This window comes from Miniopterus natalensis, chromosome 3, assembly GCF_054644295.1.
Source record: "Miniopterus natalensis isolate mMinNat1 chromosome 3, mMinNat1.hap1, whole genome shotgun sequence".
Classification (NCBI taxonomy): Eukaryota; Metazoa; Chordata; class Mammalia; order Chiroptera; family Miniopteridae; genus Miniopterus; species Miniopterus natalensis.
The window spans coordinates 83,265,763-83,287,525 of record NC_142083.1 but is presented as its reverse complement, the minus strand read 5'-3'; the positions used below and the strand labels follow the sequence as shown (position 1 = coordinate 83,287,525).

General features: G+C 39.0%; 1 protein-coding gene and 1 non-coding gene across 2 annotated transcripts; both read right to left on the bottom strand.

Moving 5' to 3' along the window:
- Nucleotides 1-2,720: 2,720 nt before the first annotated feature.
- Nucleotides 2,721-17,922, bottom strand: CEP20 (centrosomal protein 20). Its single transcript, XM_016196253.2, has 5 exons — nt 17,895-17,922; nt 14,668-14,865; nt 12,224-12,308; nt 9,598-9,734; nt 2,721-4,735 (listed from the first exon to the last, which is right to left on the bottom strand). The coding sequence occupies exons 1-5, from the start codon at nt 17,920-17,922 to the stop codon at nt 4,659-4,661; spliced, it is 525 nt and encodes a 174-aa protein (XP_016051739.2). The 3' UTR covers nt 2,721-4,658.
- Nucleotides 8,194-8,299, bottom strand: LOC148093539 (U6 spliceosomal RNA). The gene has a single exon (XR_015714348.1). It is a non-coding gene; the product is annotated as a U6 spliceosomal RNA (small nuclear RNA).
- Nucleotides 17,923-21,763: the final 3,841 nt, after the last annotated feature.

Here is a 21,763-nt window from a genome sequence, read left to right as displayed (position 1 = left end):
GTTGTGGGACTTTCCATGAACTCATGAAACAAGATGGCAGAGGAGGAATTTTTCTCTTGGGAGTTTACCAAATAGCTTTGTATTTGCCACTGGGTTAAAAAAGCTCCAAAGTGTAATCCCCTGTTTTTTAATATTGTCAAAGACTGGGCCTAAGCATGGTTTACTCCTGCATGTGCTCCAGAACTTAATTATTTAAAAGTGTATCAACATTCAAGTCATCCAGCTCAAGATCTGCATGGGACTCTGCCTCCTTGTGAATAAAGGGGCATCATTTCTTACCAAGGGAACTGCTCAGCAACTACTCTCTTGCACAAAAGCACTTGTTTCACTCATGACAGCCCCCATGCTTCTCCAGGTACAAGACGACATTGCACAGTAACCTGCAGTGCTCTTTCCTTCACCAATTTCCAATGCTGGCATCTTAGTAACTCCAGAGTCTCTACCTCTATCAGGAAGGGTTCTAAGATTCTAAATAAAAGTAGTTTTACAGTTTCTTATAAAACTATTCTTACTATATGACCCAGCAAATCATGTTCCTTAAAATTTACCCAAATGAGTTGAAACTTATGTCCATACTAAAACCTGCACACAGATGTTAACAGTGGCTTTCGTCATTACTGTTAAAACTTGGAGACAATCAAGATGTCCTTCAGCAGCGGAATGGATAAACAAACCGTGGTACATTCAGATGACGGAATATCATCTGGCACTAAAAATAAATGAGCTATCACACCATGAAGAGACATGGAGGAACTTAAATGCATATGATTACGTGCAAGAAGCCAGTCTGAAAAGGCTCCATATTGTATAATTCCAAATATATGCATCCTAGAAAGGACAAAACTAGGGAGATAGTAAAAAGAAAGATCAGTGGTTATCGGGTTGAGGGAGGGGGGATGAATAGGCTGATCCAAGAGATGTTTAGGGCAGTGAAATTATTCTATATGACACCATAATGATAGATACATGTCACTATACATTTGTTCAAACCCACAGAATGTACACCACCAAGAGTGAACCCTGATGTAAGCTATAGACTTTGGGTATTAATGATGTGTCAATGTAGGTTGATTAATTCTAAGAAATATAGCACGCCAGTGGGAGATATTGATAACGAGGGGGGCTGTGCCTGTGGGAGGGTGGGGGAACCAGGGTACATGGGAAATCTCTGTACCTTCCTCTCAATTTTGCTATGAACCTGAAAGTTATTTTTAAAAAGTATATATTTTTTAAAAGGTAGTTTAACCTCCATTTTCAAAAAAATGAAGAGCACACAATCCTTGCAGAAGTTATTACAAAAATCAAATATCAAAAAATCAATGCTGGGAAGCATTGCCCTAAGTGCCTTTAAAGGCATATTCTCACAAATATTAATCCTTCGTGTACACTTGGCTTTAGAACATATCAGATTTTACATAATCATACAGGCATGTGAGTCATATACAAATGTGTTCTTGCACATAATTATAAAGCTATTAGTTTATTCTATGCAAACATATATGCGGAGCTTAAATTTATCATCTTCAAGAGCCACTCTGCTCCTGCTTTGAATTTTTAGATTCCCCAAGTTTTAAATTTCCGCTTTTCCTAAATCCCTCTTTAGTTCCAATTTGCATACTATTTTTGTGTAAACCAACTTTTCCCTTGCATTTCTAGAAGATGTCTCCCAACAATGCCATGAAAACCGCCAGCACTGATGTACTAATTTAGTTTATGAATCTATGAGAATAGTTTGATAGGTTCTCTATATTTATATTTGTCTTTCCTTTATCTTTTAAATGTTTCAGCCCATTATCTTTTTAAACTACTGGTTTATAAATTAGTTGACAGTGTTGAAAAATCCCAAGTATAGGAATTTCTGGAGCAGATTTTCTTAGCCCAAGTTCCTCCTTTGTGGATAATCATAAAAATCTCATAATATTTAAAAATATATATATATCTTGATTGATTTCAGAGAGAGGAAAGGAGAGGGAGAGAGATAGAAACATCAATGATAAGAGAGTCATTGATCGCTGCCTCCTGCACGCCTCCTGCTGGGGATGGAGCCTGCAACCCAGGCATGTGCCCTGACCGGGAATCAAACCCTGATCGCCTGGATCCTAGGTCGACGCTCAACCGCTGAGCCAAGCCTGGCTGGACTCTCATAATATTTTGAAAATAGGTAGTTTTTTCCTTTCCAAACATAAAAATTAATACTAAACAGCCCTAGCCAGTTTGGCTCAGTGGTTAGAGTGTCAGCCCTCGGACTGAAGGGTCCTGGGTTCGATTCTGATCAAAGGTATGTACCTTGGTTGCAGGCTGGATCCCTGGGCCCAGCCCAATCCCTGGCCCAGGTTGGGGTGCCTACGGTAGGCAACCAATCGATGTTTCTCTCTCTCTGTGTCTCTCTCCACCAGCCCCCTCTCTGAAAAGCAATGGAAAAAAAACCTCAAGGATTAAAAAAATGTAAATAAAAAACAACATATATGGCCCCATCGACTTTTATACTGCCCCTCCTAGAGACTGACACCACCAGCCACCCTATGAAGGGTTTGTTCTGAGGTGAGATGGCTGATGCCAAGTGCACATACATGAGAAGTTCCCCTTCCTCAACCTGACTCTACCCTCGTCAACTAGGCTGCTGGAGATCCCGAAGGAAGGTCTGGAGAGTTGTTGCCAGGTTCTGGTCTATATCTTTGATGACAGAACAATCACAAAAACCACCTTTGCACAAAGGTGAATCACTTAACGTTTTTTTATTAAATGATACATCGAAAGTATAAAAGTTGCTTAGGTACATACAAGTTACAGAATAATGCACATAAAACCACAATGAACTACACGTGACAATTCTGTTTAGCTTCTATTTTGATAATTTAATTTTACATCAGTATGCTAAACTCTGGCATTTTTTCTTAATCTAGTGCTGCATGATTGCAATTCCTGAGGTAAACTTAAGTGTCCACTGCCAACACCTTTGTATGTAAACCAAGTCGTCTGAGAAAACTTCAGATATTTATATTCCCACATATAATAGAAATCATAATTTTAATCAGATACTATAGATTTCTTTTAAAAAATGGGACTGAGCCCTGGCTGGTGTTGCTCAGTGGTAGAGCGACTGCCTGAGCACCAAAGGGTCACAGGTTCAATTCCTGGTCAAGGGCACATACCTGGGTTGCAGGTTCATTCCCAGCCCCAGTCAGGGCACATGCGGGAGGCAACCAATTGATGTATCTCTCTCACATCGATGTTTCTCTCTCTCTCTCTCTCCCCCTCCCTCCCTTCCACTCTCTCTAAAAATCAATGGAAAAAATATCCTCAAGTGAGGATTAACAAAAATAATAATAATAAAAAATAGAAATGAACCCTTATAATATTTCTACACCTATATAATTTTAGCCCACCAATAGGGCTTCTTAAAATCCTTTGACTTGTAAAGTATGGTTTAAGGGGATTTCTTTAATATTTTTCTGTATTCAGATAAAAATTCTTGGTTAATGTGTAAGGACTAAACACTGACTAGCACCAAATATAAAATCAAAAGTTTCAATAATTTCCAAAGTAGCACAGGGTCAATACCATAACGAGAATGCCAATTTTGCCAACTACAGCCCTGATCACTTCTCCCGTGGAAGATGTTTAAGCTAAATGTTGTCGGTATCCAGGTGCCCATGCAGTTGTGCTCTGAATATACCTATGACTTTTGCCAGTCAGGTTCTGCTACTGTAAGTCAGTTTTCAGTGAAATCAGTCTGTAGACTCCACATTATAAAAATATCTTAATAAATATCAAAGCAGCATTTTAGAGATAGCACTATGATAGTTCTTACTATTTTTCTACCCCAAGAATAAAAACTGACATTTAATAAGACTTTCAGAGCCCAAATAACTAGGGGTTGGCCCTTTCATAGCTCATCTTATAATTGCACAACTGAAGGCCACATAGAGGTTAAACAATGCCATCTTTTAAAAGGTACTTTCTGGTATTCTCCTAAAGCCTGTCTCTTCAGGCTGATTCCACATTCTTCATGTAATCAAATAAACTCTTTGTTTCACTTACAGCAAAATTAAAAGAATTAGTTCCCCCTCTACATTTTAATTAAATCTTCCAGTAGAAGCCAAAATGATCTAAGGAAAGAAAAAGTACATTGTTACCTAGTTTAAAAGTTCAATTTCAGATAGTAATTCAGATATTTTAATCTAATTATAAATGGTTATCTGAAAAAATGGGTAATCAAAAAAGAACTTATAATTTTTTCTGGCTTTAGTGTTATTTAAAAAACATGAATTTTTCTACAAATCCACATAATTCCAGCCTGAAGGAAATTTACTTAATGAGCCATGCTAAAGAGCAGATGATATGGCTCTACAGACCTGGGTTTGTTTTTTTTAGAAGAATGTATAGGATACTACAAAGACTTTCCATTTCTCACAAATCTAAGGACCTTTAAAATACTTCCTAAAAACAATACATTTTCTTTCAAGTCAAATCCAGTAACCTAGGTGACAGAGTTAGCTTTTATTCACAAATGCACTAAAGCACGAAAGACTAAATATTTTGCAGAAACTCAAATTTGTACAAAGTACAAATAATTGTGATGCGTTTTGGCAACGAGAAAATAAATAAGTTATTTAATACATACAATTTTAAGATAAAAGATGCCCCAAATGAAAATGTCATCTCTTCACAGCTTGAGAAATATGAAGATCTTCGATATTAGCATTTTTCCCCTTCTCTTTTCTTAGGTGGTCATCTGAAATTAACAGAAATGAATGTCAATGCTTATCCCAAGTTAAAATAGGCAGTAGGCAGACACAACTACATATATTTCAGGATGTTATATATTTAATATTGTATGAGTTTGTTCTTTATTTATCCTCACCCGAGAATATTTTTTCCATTGCTTTTCAGAGAGAGTAGAAGGGGAAGAGACAGAGAAATACATCGATTGGTTGCCTCCACACTCACCCCAACCAGGGCCAGGGATCAAGCCTGCAACCAAGGTACATGCCCTTGGCTGGAATCAAACCCGGGACTTTTCAGTCCATGGGCCAATGCTCTAACCACTGAGCCAAGCCAGCCAGGGCTTGAATGAGTTCTTCAGACTGCTTAGGACAATGAAAAAAGCTCACAACTTTTTAAACACTACTGAAAAATATCAGAAATGTTTTGTACTAGGGACTCTAATTACTCAGAAGTTTCTTGGCTTTTTTTTTAAATGAATAGAGTACCCCCTGGAGTAAACCCATAAAATAGCTACAAACTTCTCTCATGTTATATGTAAAGAATGGAATTCACAATAAAGGACAGAGTGTTTAATTAGCATTTTGAGGGATGTCAAAGCTCTTCAATCAAAAAGAAAAAAATAAACCTTTCTTCCACTAGAAATACCTCCCAGTAGCACCCTCTTGTGGCAAGAAGAAAAACTAGCATCATTTACAATTTCCTGCCCAAATCAGAAAACTATCCAAGAATTTGTAGACAAAGTTCTTCAGCCAAAACAATAAAGTTCCTTCAGAGTTCAGAGGAGCCCAGAGCCCTGTGACCACTCACTGTGCTCCAGCCATAGTAAAGAAGGGGCCCTAGTCACTTCTTTTGTAATGGGGGAAAAAGTAGAGCACAAAAGTACTCTAGATTAAAAGAAACTAAGACACTTAATATACAATGTGACCAAAGTGCAATGCACAAACTAAATTCCTAAGAAAGTGTGAAACTCCCCCAATTCCTCACTTTTTACAACTGAAAAAAATAACCTTTTTAAATGATAATTTTCATAACATGAGAAAAATACAAATTTTAGACAAGTTGTTAGAAACATGTAATTTTAGCACCAAAAACACATATTGGATTTTCTAATTCTAAAGACAATTTGATTGTATACACGGTCTTATTAGTTAGTCCAGACATAGCTGATCATGCTCAGAAATAATGTAAATTTTCACAGATGAAAAACAATTTCCCTCAATTTTAGGCAACTTTATTGAACAAAACAAAATTCACAGTATCTTTAGAACACAAGCATTTTAGGTTTTCTATAAAAGCATTATTAAAAAATGAAGTATGTTATTCACATACTTCTTCATATATATGCATAAAGTTAAGGTGATAATGATGTTACATATTATAAAGTATCTAGTCTTTAATCTATAGCAACAACTACTACTTTGCCTCCAATATAACAAGTATTAATAGCAGCAGCACTAATGAATTGGCTACTATTTCAAAGGTAAGTGTGTCTACATACACCTTCTTCATTTTTTTCAGCACTTTGAAAGCTTTAATAAAAGAAATGCTTTCATGTTGGCGTGCTTTGGACTTACTTTCAAATAACAGAGAATTTAAGTTTACTGTTTTAAACAGTAAGCTAGAGTTGAGAAAGGAAACGGAATGCTTAAACATGTTACTGGAACATAATGCAGGTTTTTTTTATTATTGATTTTAGAGAGGGAGCAAGAGAGAGAAAGAGAAACATCCCTTGTACACCCTGGGATGGAACCCACAACCCAGGCATCATGTGCCCTTTCAGTGCATGGGACAACACTTCAACAAACTAAGCCACACCAGCCAGGGCTACATAATGCAGTTTTTGGCTGACAGTTCACAAGTCATTGCACAAAGAGGCCAAGAAAATTTTTGATGATCAAGAAAAATAATTTGCAAAATCACTGTTCTATTGGTTCAGAAGTCATCCTCATTTCTGGGTCTTCCACAGAGCTTTCCATAGAATAGGCACCCAAAGCTTCAAGGGCTTGAACTCAACTCTCTGATGTCTCTGGCACTTTATACAGGAAGGACCCAAAGTAATTAATGCGCTCCCTCATCCTCTCCACCCCTCCCCAGTCGACCCTGTCCACCGTGGTATAGGCTACCAGCAGTTAATCCATGACCTTCATCTGAGGAGAACTCAGTTAAATACTCTATTACTTACAACTTTCTTATTAGTCATTAGCCATGAATATTAAGGAGATTGATTATAAAAAGCTTACAAGTCACAAAAGTTATCTCTCAAGAGGCTATTTTTCCTCATGGGACTGAAAATACAAATGTCATGGGTTTGCTGTGCTAACAAGTGTTAATGTGTACAATATCCACTGGTAACAACAAAACAAGGAAACTAGTATTGTCATTTACTTTTGGTAAGCACAAACTGGTAAATTCTTTTGGGAGGAAAATACGACAATACTAGACTATTTTTTAATACACATATGCTTTGAACCAGCAATTCTACTTCTAGGCATCCAGACAAGAAATACTTGTGTGAACAAACTAGTAAGGCTGCACTGTAATACTGTAAAAGCAAAAAAATTAAACATACATCAGTAAAGAGTGATTAGCAATATGATGGAATACTATACAGTTAAAAATGAGGGAGAAGTAGATCTACATATATTGACAAGTAAAAAGCAAAATGTAGAATAATACGTATAGTAACAGTGCATACAGGGGTGGGCAAAAATAGCTTTACAGTTGTTTATATGGAAAGACACGCAGGTTATGATAACTACAATAGCTTTATTAACTCAAAAGACTGTCACAATGGCACAGTGAACTCAGGTACAATCTTGTGAGTGCTCAAATTGTTGGCCTTCATTATTTACACATTCTCGTAGTCTACTTGCTATACTCAAGCACACTTTGGCACAGAGTCTGACCTACTTTTGCCCACTCCTGTATTTTAAAATCTAATTATTTTTTGAATACTAATGCAGTAATGAATGGTTCAGAATTCAAAAGGAAGGTGAAACGGGTTACAAATGTGAATTTATTCACTCCTGTCTCTAACCACCTATATCCCGTCCCCAGGCACAAGATATCAACTTTTCTTTGAGACTGGTGTTTGGAAGTTATGTAAAACTCTCACAATATTAACTGTAAGCAACACTGTTTTTATATACAAGGGAAGGAGGGAGGTTTGGAACAGAGAGAACTCACCACTGGAATCCCAGAGAAGTCAGGTAAACTACAGAGCACAAAGGGCTTTTTAAAAAAATATTTCCCCACTTTAACCTTTATGTTTTAATTAGGTGTTAAATAGCCTATTCTGAAATCGAGTTAAAACTTCCTGCTTCTGTTTGTCATCTTATTCAAAATGTTGTATACTTTTATCTGTCTGTTTCAAGTAGAGGAGCTCCTTTCATTTCCTGCAATGCAGGACATATGGTGATAAATTCCCTCAGCTTTTGTTTGTCTGGAAAAGCCTTTCTTTCTCCCTCATACCTAAAGGGTAACAAAAATTTGAGTGTCATCCTGGCACAGGAGCCATGTTGATCCTCTCTGCGTTGTTTCACTTCTAGTGTACGATAGATTGTATTTAAACACACAGATACCAGCAAGTCCTGAAGGACACCCACCAAGCTGCTAATGGAGGTACCATATCTATAGAAGGGGAGTTAAGGAGAGGCAGGAAAGAAGGGGTTAAAGGGCATTTTACATTATATTATTTGAATGTTTAGAGATTTACTCATGTACTTGTGTTTTGTTTTGCTTTTTAAGTAGCTGCCAAAAAGCAGGCACTAATGACAATTCCTTATTCAATCCCTGAAAAGGGAACTAGGAAAACCCCATATTCTTTTTTTTGTTTTTTTGTTCTTTAAATGGCAAAGTGTACAGGAATGGCAATCAGAGGTGTTGATGCTGCTAAAAATGATCAGCTATGGGCTTTAGATGAGTCATTCACCTCTTAGTCTTGGTTTTCTCAACTGTAAAATAACTAGCTGGGAATGCTTTCTTTTCCAATGTTCCATCCAGCTCTAAGATATATAGAAGGATAAGTCCTAGTAAAGTCAGAAATGACCTCAAAAAGGCCACAAGCTTTTTGATCTAAAGATCTTAAGCTAATATTTAAGATAATCAATATTATTCATAGAAGTTTAGGAAAACTACAAAAGGCAATAAACATTTTAGATGTTTCCTCAAAGTTTATTTCAACATTATTTCAAGAGTTGTATTTGTTCTGATAATCAGCTGTCTGAGCCTCACCTGACCTTCTTAAAAAGAGAGATCACCTCTCCCCCACAGTAAGACACATTGAGCTCTAAAACACTTTGTTCAGATGATCAAATTGAGGTCCTACTGCTGATATAATCAAAACTGACAGCTTGTTTAAAGAGTATGCATTCTGAAAGAAATATGGGCTACTCTCCTAAGATTTTTTTATTTGTAGATACCTACTATTGTGCCACAAAAAGGTATCCTGAAAACGCAAAGGACGCATAAACCTGTGACTTCTCTATCTCTGTTCAACAATTTGGCCTCTTTTTAGTCTTAAAGTAAAAAGACCATGAAGATTCATTAAAAAGCTATTTGTTCAGTATGCTAAGGACTAAGCTGCTCCAGAAAGTACAAATTTATAAGGAATTCAGGGTTTTCAATACTTCTGTATAGTAATTTTACCTAAAACTTTTGTCCAGCCATCTACGTGCCTCCCCCGAGATTTGCTTTCCAAAAGGCACTCTGGCTGCTGCGGGGGATAAACAGCAGGTTTAAACTGTCCGAGAGGTAAGCGGGATTGGACTAAGGCCCAAGAGCCTGGACAAAACTATTCCAAAGATAAACATATACACAAAGAAAATACACTTGCTAACAGCTAAGTGAGAAATCTCAGAAAACTCATACCCATTTGCTCTTTTCCACTAGGCTGTCTACCAGGATTTGGGTTTGGAAGCTGAAGTGAAGATCCTTTCAGAAATGAATTTTGGACGCCATCCTTAGTTCCATGCAAGAAGTGAGCTAAAATCCCATATAAAAGGGGTCTATGGCAGGAAGAAAACCAAAATCAATTAAATTTGCATAAATAGAAAGAGCTTAAAACATCTGTGCTTTAAAAGGTAGCCTCTGACACCAAAATAGCCCAGTAATTCACTGGACTTAAAAAAAAAGTTGCACAGTTATTATACAAATTGCAAACTGTTCATGCTTTTTTAAATTTAAGAGTACTATTTAACTCCAAAGACAATTATAAAACCTGGGGGGGGAAATGTTAACAACTTAAATCTCATGTAAACTGAAATACAAATTCAATCAATACACAGGAATTCGGCTTTTAAACTCCAAAGTCCAGTATAAAATTTCTCAGTACCTAATATAGTCTGATACACAACAAGTATTCAATCAACACTTATTACATTAATAAATCCTTGCCTAGAGAAAGTCTTATGTCCCAAGAGACATACCACCTGGTTTCAGATCCTGGCTTTGCCACTTGACTTCAGCAAGATTCTTAATGTCCCAGCCGCATAAATGTTTCCTCCGCTATAAATGAGGATAAGTGTAGATCCTACCTCGTAGGGTTGTTATGGACCAAATGAGTTAATAATGTTTAGAACTGTGCCTAGCACATATTAAATGGTATGTAAATGCTAGCTATATAGGAGTTGGGTAAAAACTAACATTTAAAAAGTTACTTTACAGTTTACAAAACATTTCTGCTTCTATTCAGTTTATCCTCACCTTGTGATGTCATAGTAATCATCCCCAACTTTTAAATGAGAAAAATCACAGCTCAAAGAGAATTTGCTAGAAATCCCTCAGCTAGTAAGGAAGCCAGGGGTGGGGAACTTTTGTCTGCCAAGGGCGATTTGGGTATTTATAACATCATTCGAGGGCCATACAAAATAATCAACTTAAGAATTAGCAATGAAAAAAGCTCCTAGATTTATTGAATTTCAAGTCCCACCTGCAGTTGCCTTGGCAGAGCCAGATCAAATTAAGTAAGCAAACTTCATACTTGAACCCCAAGTCCAGTATTCTTTTCCTTACAATTTGCTGCCTTAGATTTATATTAGTGCCCTAGCACAAACAGAAGCTGCTCTGCTGACAATAGAGAGGTACAAAAGAAATGTTTTCCTTCATTTCCAATCTCATAATCTAAAACACAATTTAATGGATTTAGTTTTTCAAGATATCTATTTACTTATTAGCAGGTGTGATGGTTTAAATTATGACGTTTCTTTCCCTTCAAAAGGTGGTGTCTAACTGCCCTCCCCAACTGTGGGCTAAATTCACTTGTAATGAATCAAGGAAGACTTATGTAAAAGCGCTCTGCACCTTCAGAGACTAGGTCATTACAGCACTGTGGCTCCACTGTGTGAGTCATCAGCATGGAAATATCATTAAAGGCTCAAGAATACTTAGAAGAGTGGGCAGGGGAACAAGAAGAAAAGTACAAAACTCGGGGAGTGCCCACATTTAAAGGAATCCCAAAGGAGCCAATAAAGACAGGCAGAACACCATTAGGGAGACAGGAAAATCAAGACCGTCACAAAAGACAAATGAAAAAAATGTAAGGAAGAGTAAAATTGATATCTATTACAAACTGCTGCAGGAACTCAGTAAAACTGAGCTGCTAAATTGGAAATATATGCTAGAGACCTGGTACAAACTACAGGATAAAGGTGGCATATGATCCTGGAACAATTTCATACAAAGATTTGTGAGAGTTCAATTTAATTGGTATGTCATTAAAAACATTTTTATGGTAAAACAATTACACCATGAAGTAGAATGAAAAAATTCAGTGAATTTTTTTGAAAGAGAAAATGTAAGACTTCAGAGAAATTTCTTGCTAGGAAAAGACTGCTTTGAGCTATGTTCCCAGGTACCTACAGACAATTTTTTTGCCACTCAGGGATCCTCTGGGAAAAGTTTAAGAAACACTGAAGTAGGAAAAGAACTAAGAAACTACTAGAAGTGATTACTCTTCTTTTTAAGAGCATAGTTTTTTGTAAATGGTGTGGAGAGAATTTAAGATGCAGGGAGGACCACAGAGGGGTAATAAAATAAAAGCAGAGGGTTGACTGTCACTAAGTGCAGCAGTAAAAAGGAGATCTTAGCAGCAGCTTGGGGTTGGAAGTTGATAGTTTAATTTTGGAGAGAGGAGATCTGAATACATTCCTAAGTTGAAGTGAAGGAAGCAATGAGGCAGAAGAGTTAAATCTGAGGAAGAAGACAACTGATAGAGCAACAGCATCAGAAGAAGGAAAGGATGGATCAAGAAGCCAAGAGGAGTGTCCCTTAGAAAGAGGTGGGGCTGTTTTGTCCTCTGAAACCATGGGAATTTGAGCTTCAGAGACACCTCATCTGACCAGTTTACTGCTGCATACCTTGGATTTGGTGCAGTGCTAGATACACACTAGACTCAAATAAATACCTGCTGGATTAAAATGAAATAAAAACCACCACTATGAGATTATGACTCCAATACAATACTATCTGAAAGCATATTTTAAAAGTAAGTTCTTACATTGTATTATCCTTTGATTCTTCAAATGCATTTAGTTCTCGGATGAGAAATTGCCTGTCCAGTGGAACCACCGGTTGACCAGATTCTGGGGGGAAAATCATGAAAACACTGAGTCTAAGCAAATATGGTTGTGATAAGAAACACATTTACCAGGTATAAACATTTTTCAGATTTTGGAAAATGATGATGGCAGATCCAACTTATGATTTTATGACTTTTACAATATTTTGTTAAATATTTAACTTAATATGGTTTATCATAAATTCATTTTTAATCTAATTTTTGGTTAAGAAAATAGTGCTTCTGCATTTAAACTACAATGCTAGCCTTCAGAAGTCTGTTTCTGAGAAGTCTGTGAATTAAACATGTGATAGTACCAATATCCATTTGGTGGCAATAATTCTAAGAATAAAATTAACCCGAATATTAAATGCTGGCAAGGATACAGGGCAACTGGAAATCGCACACTTTGCTGGTAGAAGGGCAAAAATGGTACAGCCACTTTGAAAAACAGTTGAGCAGTTTCTTACCCAGGTAAGCATATATTTACAACACATAATCCAGTAATCCACTCTTAGCAGTTTATCTACGAGAAATTAAAACATATGTTCACACAAAAACCTTTGGTGAAGGTTTATGACAGGTTGATTCATAATTGCCAAAACTGGAAGCAACCCAAATGTCCATCAACTGGCATAATGGTATGTTATTCATGGGAGGAAAAAATCAACATGGCTGAATCTCAAATGCATTATGCTAAGTGAAGGGAAGCTGACTCAAAAGTCTATATCCTATATGGTTCCATTTATAGGAAATTCTGGAAAAGACAAATGATAGATACAGATAACAAAAGATCAGTGGTTGCTAGGGGTGTGGGATAGGCAAAGAAGTTGGCTACAAAGGGGCACAGAAAATTTTGGGGGGTGATGGAAATGTTCTATATCGTGACTATGGTGGTAGTGACACAACTGTGTGTTTGGCAAAATCCATAGAACTGTATACTGAAAAAAGTAAAATATAATGCATGGTACCTATACCTCAATTTTTTTTTAAAAAAAAAGGCATTTAATATGAAATTTGACTGTCACTGTATTTCATTCTAGGGAAGCTCAAATTCAAGACACCTAATTAATGATATTTTCATAATTTTCTTCTTTTCTTAGTCTTAATGGTATTATGCAGACGTCTATAACAAATGGAGGAAAGTGGAGATACTGATATTAAAGATCCTTAAACCAGCAAAAACCATCAGTCTTTATTCAGTTAAGATGTGCTTAATATTAAATAAAAGATGTTAATGTAAAGTTCTGGCATCACAAAGAATTCATTCTCTCTTCCAAAATCTACTTTATGATTTCTTTTCTTTGATGAGATACACCTCTAAGACACGAAATAGTTTTAAAGCACAGATTAAACTTTAACAGAATTAGCCCTAGCCAGTGTGGCGCAGTTGGTTGGAGCGTCGTCCCATACACGGAAAGGTGGGGTGTTCTATTCCCAATCAGGGCACATTTGGGAGGCAACCAATTGATGTTTCTCTCTAGCATCAACGTCTCTCTCTGGCCCCACCCCCACCCCTTCCTCTCTCTAAAAACAAAACAAAACCCTTAAGGGAATTAAAGGATGTACAGGGTGGGGTAAAAATGGGTTTATAGCTGTTTATGTAGAATAATTAATAAATAATTATACAAGAATAAACTGTTTCACATACCCGCAACTGTAAATCTACTTTTGCCTCACCCTATATATTCAAGGTGCTTTGATCATCGTCCCACCCAATCTCATTTCTTCCTGAAGCCCAGAAGTAATGCCTGTCTTGACTACTGCATATATCTTTCCAGTTTTTTTTACTTTCTTTCTTAAGAAATAAAATTTAACAGATACATTTACCTTTAACTGCCCACTCCTTCCCCAATACTGTTTCTCTCCCTCTTATCACTAGATGAGTTTGGAGTTTACCTTCCTAATCCCTATTAAATTAAATACCATGCTTTTACATGCATTTGTATATATCCCTAACTGATACATAGTAGTAATATTTTGAGGCTTTATTTCCAATGTTTTATGTTTTTAAATAAAGAATATGTATGTATAATATATATGTATACATTAAACATGCACATTTTAAAAGCGTATCCATAGAAAAAAGACTGGCATGGCAGTAAACAATAAAATATAAACAACTGTTTATTCTCAGTATCAAAAATTATGTATGATTTTTCAAAGTATGCACCTAGTGCTTATTTAGTTATTTATATTCCCTACAATACAAGCCTCATGAGAACCTGTTCAAGGTATGGAAAGAGCCCGTGTGATTTTATGTCCCAGTCACTGAGATGACACTGTTTTGTAATGGAATTAGATTTCCAGGCTAAATACTTTCTTAGAATTGGTGGAAGGGAATAAGCAGATTTTGTCTCAGGTGACTAACAATAACCTCTTACCTGCTATGAGGACAGATGCTGTATACTTGTATTTGTTGAATTCCAAATACTCCCGAATTAATTCATTAATAAGAAGGTTTTCATGAGATAATGTTGGTCGGGGCACACTTTCATCATCTAGGGCACTGAAAACTTCAGCTCGAATTCTCGCTTTTAAATGCCCTAAGACTCCCCTTTTCTCCAAGGTGTCCTTTAAAACTGTTAAATATAAAACATTAATGCTTCAGTTATAGAATAAATTTTTTCATTCTTAGGCTTACTTTAAAGAAAATGGTTTAAAAGGTAAATTGCCCAACAGCAGCTTTCAATCTAAACATTGTGATGAACTGAACAATTACCACATTCACTAACACAAGCCATGTATGTAATAAAAAATAAAGTTCCTGCCCAGCCGGGCATGGCTCAGTGGTTGAGCATCAACCTATGATCCAGGAGATGGAGGTCTGATTCCCCTCCAGGGCACATGCGGGGGGGTGGGCTTGATCCCCAGCAGGAGACAGCCAATCAATGACTCTCATCATTGATGTTTCTATCTCTCCCTCTCCTTCCTCTCTGAAATCAATAAAGATATATTTAAAAAAAAAAAAAAAGTTCCCATGTTGGAGTAATTTACTATTTTAACATTTAAGAAAATTCAAGTTTATACTTCCAACGTTGTCACTGGCACAGGCTACAGTCTGATGCACATTTTTCAGTGGAGGAAAAAGGGGGGCTAGAACTATAGTCAGCATACTGGGACTTGAACTTAACCCTCAATGTCTCATACATTTTCAAGAGTGGTTATCACTGCAGACAGGTTCTGTGTGTCCCCAAAAACCTCTGGTCTAGAAAGAAAATGATTAAAGGTTACAAGTACACTCCATAAAAGGAAGGAATATGTCCTGTCTTTTGTATAGAAACCTTTGATATCCAGAACTCTTGGGGAATGGCTCATTCTGAATGAAAAGGTGGGTTTTGGTTTTTTGTTTTTTAAAGACAATTAGAAGTTAATTCCTTAAGCAAAAAGATTTTGAAATTTTAAGCCTAGTCAGAAATCTAACACAGAGTATATCACTGCCATCTTAAGAAATCAAGGATATATATGCTCAATGTAACCTAACTTCTTGATGAATAAGGGTCATTATGACAAATATTAGTAGTTGTGATGAGATTTAGCAATAGGTATTAGTATCGATAGTAAAGACATAGAACTGAATTGGCACCATCCTTGCAGGGGTCTAGAACCTTCTTTTTTCAAATTGCCCCTAATTGCTAAATAACAACTGCAGAGAGTCAACACATATCACCCACAGTGCCTAGAACAAAGTAAGAGCTCAATAAATGCTACCTAGGAGCATTATAATATAGTGCCATATACTACTGGCTATAATAAATATAGATTAATACCGTACTGCGCCCTGTCAAAGGCACCAAATAACTACACAATAATGAAAATTCATAAAGGGGGCCCAGGAACATAAGTATTTTTTAAGTTTTCATAAATAACAAAAACCTGGTCCTATGATTAAAGAGACATAATCTAGACTAGACTTAAACCTTTCTTACCCCTAATTTTAAAATCACCCCCTCAAACTCTTTGCAGGTATGTACGTATATATGGTTATCACCAAATCAGACTTTGTAACAGGCCCCTAGAAGGAAGGTATAGCCTTATTGTATCCTTGGGATCATAACCTAATCCCTATTCTCTAATTCCATCTTTGGAAATTAGATGGAAAGATTTTTTTTCCACTGGCAAGGATCTCGGCCCAATTACTTGGCATTTGCACACAGTACAGCCTCAAATTGGGCAGAGAAATGAGTGAAGCCGGAGCTAAGAAACCCAGCCTAGCTCGCCACCACCCCGGCGGTAGGTCGCCAGCTCGGGCCTCAGTTGCCTTCTCCAACATGAGCTCTACCTCTCAGAGGGAGAACCAAGTGAGGTGGAAAAACGTGAAAGTGCTTAAAAAAAAAAAAAAAAAAAAGGTAAAATCTCCTAAAACGTAAGATAAGTGACTGGCAAACGCCCGATTCCCAAGGAATTCTTCTAGGGTTCCCTGTCGCTTTGCCCTTCCCTCTATTATCGTGCTGAACAAACACACTGCGCCGCAACAGCTCCTTCAGAAAGAGGTTCTTAATCTGGTTTGCATCTCGCGCTCTACAAAGTTGCAGGCAATGCGATGGGCGACATGCGCCTCCTAGGGAGAGGGCTCGTGGACTGATGCGGCGTCTGTCCTTGCGGCTGGAGGCATGCCTTTCCTGTGACTGTTCACCAGCCCAGGGCCACAAATACACATTCATTTCCATGGTTACCGATTCATCGCAAAGAGACTCAACCCCTCCCCGCCAAGTCTCTAAGAATTCCTGGCTCAGGCCCCACGTGGGGTTCCCTGAAAACTGGAACCGGCTTTATTAGCGCAGCAGTAGAATCACTCAGTGATCTCGCCCTGAGCTCAGGAGCAGCATTATCTAGTTCTCACTTAGGGTGAGAACTTTCTGGCTACATCCCTTAGGGTGAGCCCGTTCCACCTCCCAGCGCCTCAGCCTCCTAACGTATGGAAAGGGCACAGGGTTGTCACATGGAGTCAGTTAGGTAACAAAGGGGCTGGGCAGTGCCTGGCATATGAGGCTGAATCACTCATAACTATAATTATTAATATTACCTGTCTGGATACCTGCGTCAAAACTAACGGTGTGCAAATGTTATCAGCTTAAAGGCTCTTCTTTGTGGAACTCTTCCAAAAAAGACAGAATAGCCAGGCCAGCCAACTTTCTACCTCCAGTTTTTCCCCCCACGACAGAAAATCGGGACCTGCCTCCCAGGCTGTTAGGACGCAGTGAGACAACCGACCAAACGGCTTAGGGCTGTGCCTACCATCAAGAGTCTGTGGATACCGTCAACATCGGCCCCGCGTGAAAGGCCCACGCCAAGGCCCCGGTTCCAGGCGGGGTCCAGAAAAAATGCGCCAGAGGCCCAAGGTGCAGGACTGTAGACCGCTCAGGTACCTGCAGATTCTGCGACTCCTGCTCCAACTCAAAGCCGGTTTAAAAACTGCCCTGAACTACCCATTCCCTCCGGGGCCCTGGCGCAGCGGCCACCCCATCAGCCGGCCCCGCAGGCCCTGACGCCGCAGAGCGACCGCCCGGAAAGTCTGACTCCTGCTCCGCGCGCCCTCCTTTCGTCGCAGCCTTCTCACAGTCCGCAGACCAGAAGCATTCCACCTGACAAGCCCCCCACTCTCACTCACCAGCCTTCAGCTCCGTGACAGTCGCCATTTTTAACGGCCGCCAGGGGCGCGCCTCCGTCGTGCGCACGCGCAGCCCCGCCCCGCTCCGCTCCGCGGCGTGGTTTGTAGCCAATAAACGCGCCGCTCTCTCCGCGTCCAGTCCCGCCCCTCTCAGTTTCCGGGCTCCGCGGTTACGGGTGGGTGGTGACGGTCAGGAGAGACCCCCAACAATCGTCCTGCGCTCTAGGCGGGCGCTGCGAAGGGAGGCGGGAGAGGGCGCGGGGCCTGAGGCTGGGGGAGCGGGGGCTGAGGCAGGTCGGGACCTTACAGGTACCGGGTGCTGCTGGCACCTAGCGCTTAACTTTAGCCCGTAAGTCTTTCATGATCAGCCCACTCCCGGCCTCTGCGGCCTCGGGCACTAATTGTTAATAGTTACCGTGCAATAAGCCTGAGGTTCTCCAGCTTGAGCGTGCAGCAGAAGCATCAGGAAGGCTTGTGAAAACAGATAACCGGGGAGTAAATTCTGATTCAGTGAATCCGGATGAGGTCCAAAGAATGGCGTTTCTGACAAGTTCCAGGTGACGCCGATGCTGCTGGTCTGGAGAACCATCGTATGAAGTACTTACTATGAGCCTGAAACGGTGCTAAATGCTTTACACACGTTAGTTCGTTGATTTTTTTTCCTTTTCTATTATTATCTCCCAATTTACAGAGGAGAAGCTGAGCCTCTGATGACTGAAGAGACTTCACCAAAAGTCACCGACAAATGGTGGAGGTGAGATTTGAATCCAGGCCTCTTGCTCTTCAAAGCCTGTTCGCTGCCACTGGCACTCGATAGTACTGGGCAATACATAAGGAGCCCAAGGGCTGTTTGTGAAAATGCTTGATGAACGGAGAAGCTCCAGTATCCCAAGGGAATGAAGAAAAAGGAACATGGTAATAATAATGCACCCGAAACTGAGCGTGAGGCTCTATGATTCCAGTTGTATGGCCAAGAAGGCCAGTATCTATGACCTCAATCCTAGAACAATGCCCTTGAAACTGCTGGTCTGAACCCCATAGTAGCTTTTGAAATCTATTTATTAGTGGACCCCCAATGAATGTGTTTTTAATGGAATGGAATAAACAGAAAAGAGGAATATTGGTTTTTTTTGGAAACTTCTGTTTGGGGTATATAATATGTGTATCCTGGTTCCTCGTGTATTTCTTAAAGTGGGTAGCAGTCGAAAAAAGTTGGAAAGCCATTGTAACCTAGAAGAATCCATTTCTGTTCCAAACTAGATTAATTTTGACCTGGGACACAGATCTGTTCTGTTACCTTAGAAAGGTCCTATCTGGCCCTGCTGGGCGGGGCTCAGCGGTTGAGCGTGGACCTATGATCCAGGAGATCGGGGTTCGATTCCCCGTCAGGGCACATGCCTGGGTTGCGGGCTGCAGCCAATCAATGACTCTCACCATTGATGTTTCTATCTCTCCATCTCCTTTCCTCTCTCTGAAATCAATAAAGATATATTTAAAAAAAAAAAAAAAGAAAGGTCCTATCCTGTGACACTTCCCTGTTCTGTAAAACCCATAGGGCCGAAATTCCTGGCCAGCATCTGAAGAGATGTACAAGGATTAACTACATTCCTCAGGGAGAATGTCTGAGCTCTTCAGAGAAAAGCATTCCTAAGGGTACTGATGATGAACTCAGAGAGAGAGGCAAATAAAAATGGAATTGACTGATCCGTAGTGGTCATCATATAATAATTAACAGCCACGGCCACTCTCTGTATGGCAGGCACTGCTCTAAAAGCTGTACTTTTAAGTCCTCACCAACAACTCTATGAGGTAGATACACAGCAATCATCTAACGTACAATTTCACTTAAAAATGTACTGAAATTGGCTAATACACTGTGTTGGTGAGGATGTGGGGAAACGTGCCTTACATCCCAACTATAGTAGGCGGGTAAATTGGCCCCACCTTCTCAGAAGGCTGTTTGGCAATACCTAATCAACCTTTCACACCCTTTGATCCACCAGTTCTAGTTTTAAGAACGTACCTCACAAATACATTCCCACCTAATTACGAAGGATATGTGTGTAAGAATGTTCACTGCAGCACAGTTTATAGTAGAAAAGGCTATCTACCTATCAGAATGACTGAAAGAAAAACAACTGACAATAAGAATGAATACTGGCGAATGTACATGTCTTGCTGGTAGTATAGTCACTTTGGAAATCTGTTTGGCAACTGCTTATTAAGTCGAACATGCATTTACTATACAACCCAGTAATCCTACTCCTAGGTGTTTACCCAAGAGAAATAAAAACTTATGTCCATGCAAAAGGCAGTATGTATTTATAGCAGATTTATTCATAATTTCCCCAACTGGAAACGACACATTGTCTTCCAACTGGTGAATGGTTAGAAACTAACTGGTATATAGGTACCATGGAATATCAGTCAGTAATAAAAAGGGAGCAACCATGGATACATGCAACAATATGAATGAATCTTAAATGCACTGTGTTGGTGAAAGGAACAAGACTCAAAGGCTACATCCTGTATGATTCAATTTATATGTCATTTTGGAAAAGGCAAAGTATAGGGACAAAAAGCAGGTCAGTGGTTGCCAGGCTGAGGATGAATGAAGGGAGCTGATTAAACAGGCTCATGAGAGAGATTTTTGGAATGATGGAACTATTTTCTACATCTTGGCTGTGACTACACGATTGTATATGTTTACCACAATTCATAGAGCTGTACACTTAGAAGGGTGAACTTGACTGCACGTATACTTTGATTTGACTTTTAAAAAATTACTGGAAATACCAATATCATCAGTAGGGAGACTGGTTAAGTAAATTAAAGTACAGCCATAAATGAAATATTATGCAGCCATTCCAAAGAAGAATGTGTTCTAAACACACACACACACATCAGCAAGATGCACAGATAAAAATTTTAAAAAGCACAGTCCAGTAAATATTGTGTAGTATGTCACCAATGGTTTAAAGAAAGGGGGAATACTAAGTATTTGTTTTCCTATACATGGGCTACTTCTGAAAAGATATACAAGAAAGTACAAACAAAAATTGTCGCTATGGAGGAGGACTGGGTGACTAAGAGTCAATGGTGAGAGAAAGACTTTTTCTTTTTAATTTCTTATTTATTTTTGTTTAAAATATTACAGATGTCCCTTTTTCTCCCCAATGCCCCATTCCACCCCATCCCATCCCCCTCCCCAGTCCCTTTCCCCTCCATTGTCTGTGTCCTTGGGTTGTGCATATATGGATATAAATTCTTTGGTAACACTCTCCCTCTCCACCTACCCACACTCCTCCATCCCTCCGACATTCGTCAGTCTGATCTATGTTTCCATGTCAGAATCTATTCTGTTCATCAGTTTATTAAGTTCTTTAGATTTCACATAAAAGCGAGATCCTGTGATGTTTGTCTCTCTCTGCCTGGCTTATTTCACTTAGCATAATATTCTCCAGGTCCCTCCATACTGCCCCAAAGATTACGAGATCCTTCTATACAGCTGCATAGTATTCCATGGTGTATATGTCCCACAGCTTTTTTATCCACTCATCTACTAATGGGCAAAAACTTACTTTTCAATCCATAGAAAATTTTCTATTTAAATTTCTAATTATGTGCATACATTACTGTGCACAACCAGCTGTGTGCAGGTGCAACCTGATAGCACTTCCTCTCCACTGCCTTAAGTACCCTGACGTGCTCAATTTTTGAAATGGGAGAAAGTTAACACCTCCCTTGACCAATGGTAGCCAGTGGACAAGCTATGTCTCAGGTGGACATTTCTGAGACATAGTTCCTTAGGGGGTTTTCAGTGTATTGAAACCTCGTTGCAGTAACCAGCTCAATAGCACACCATTGCA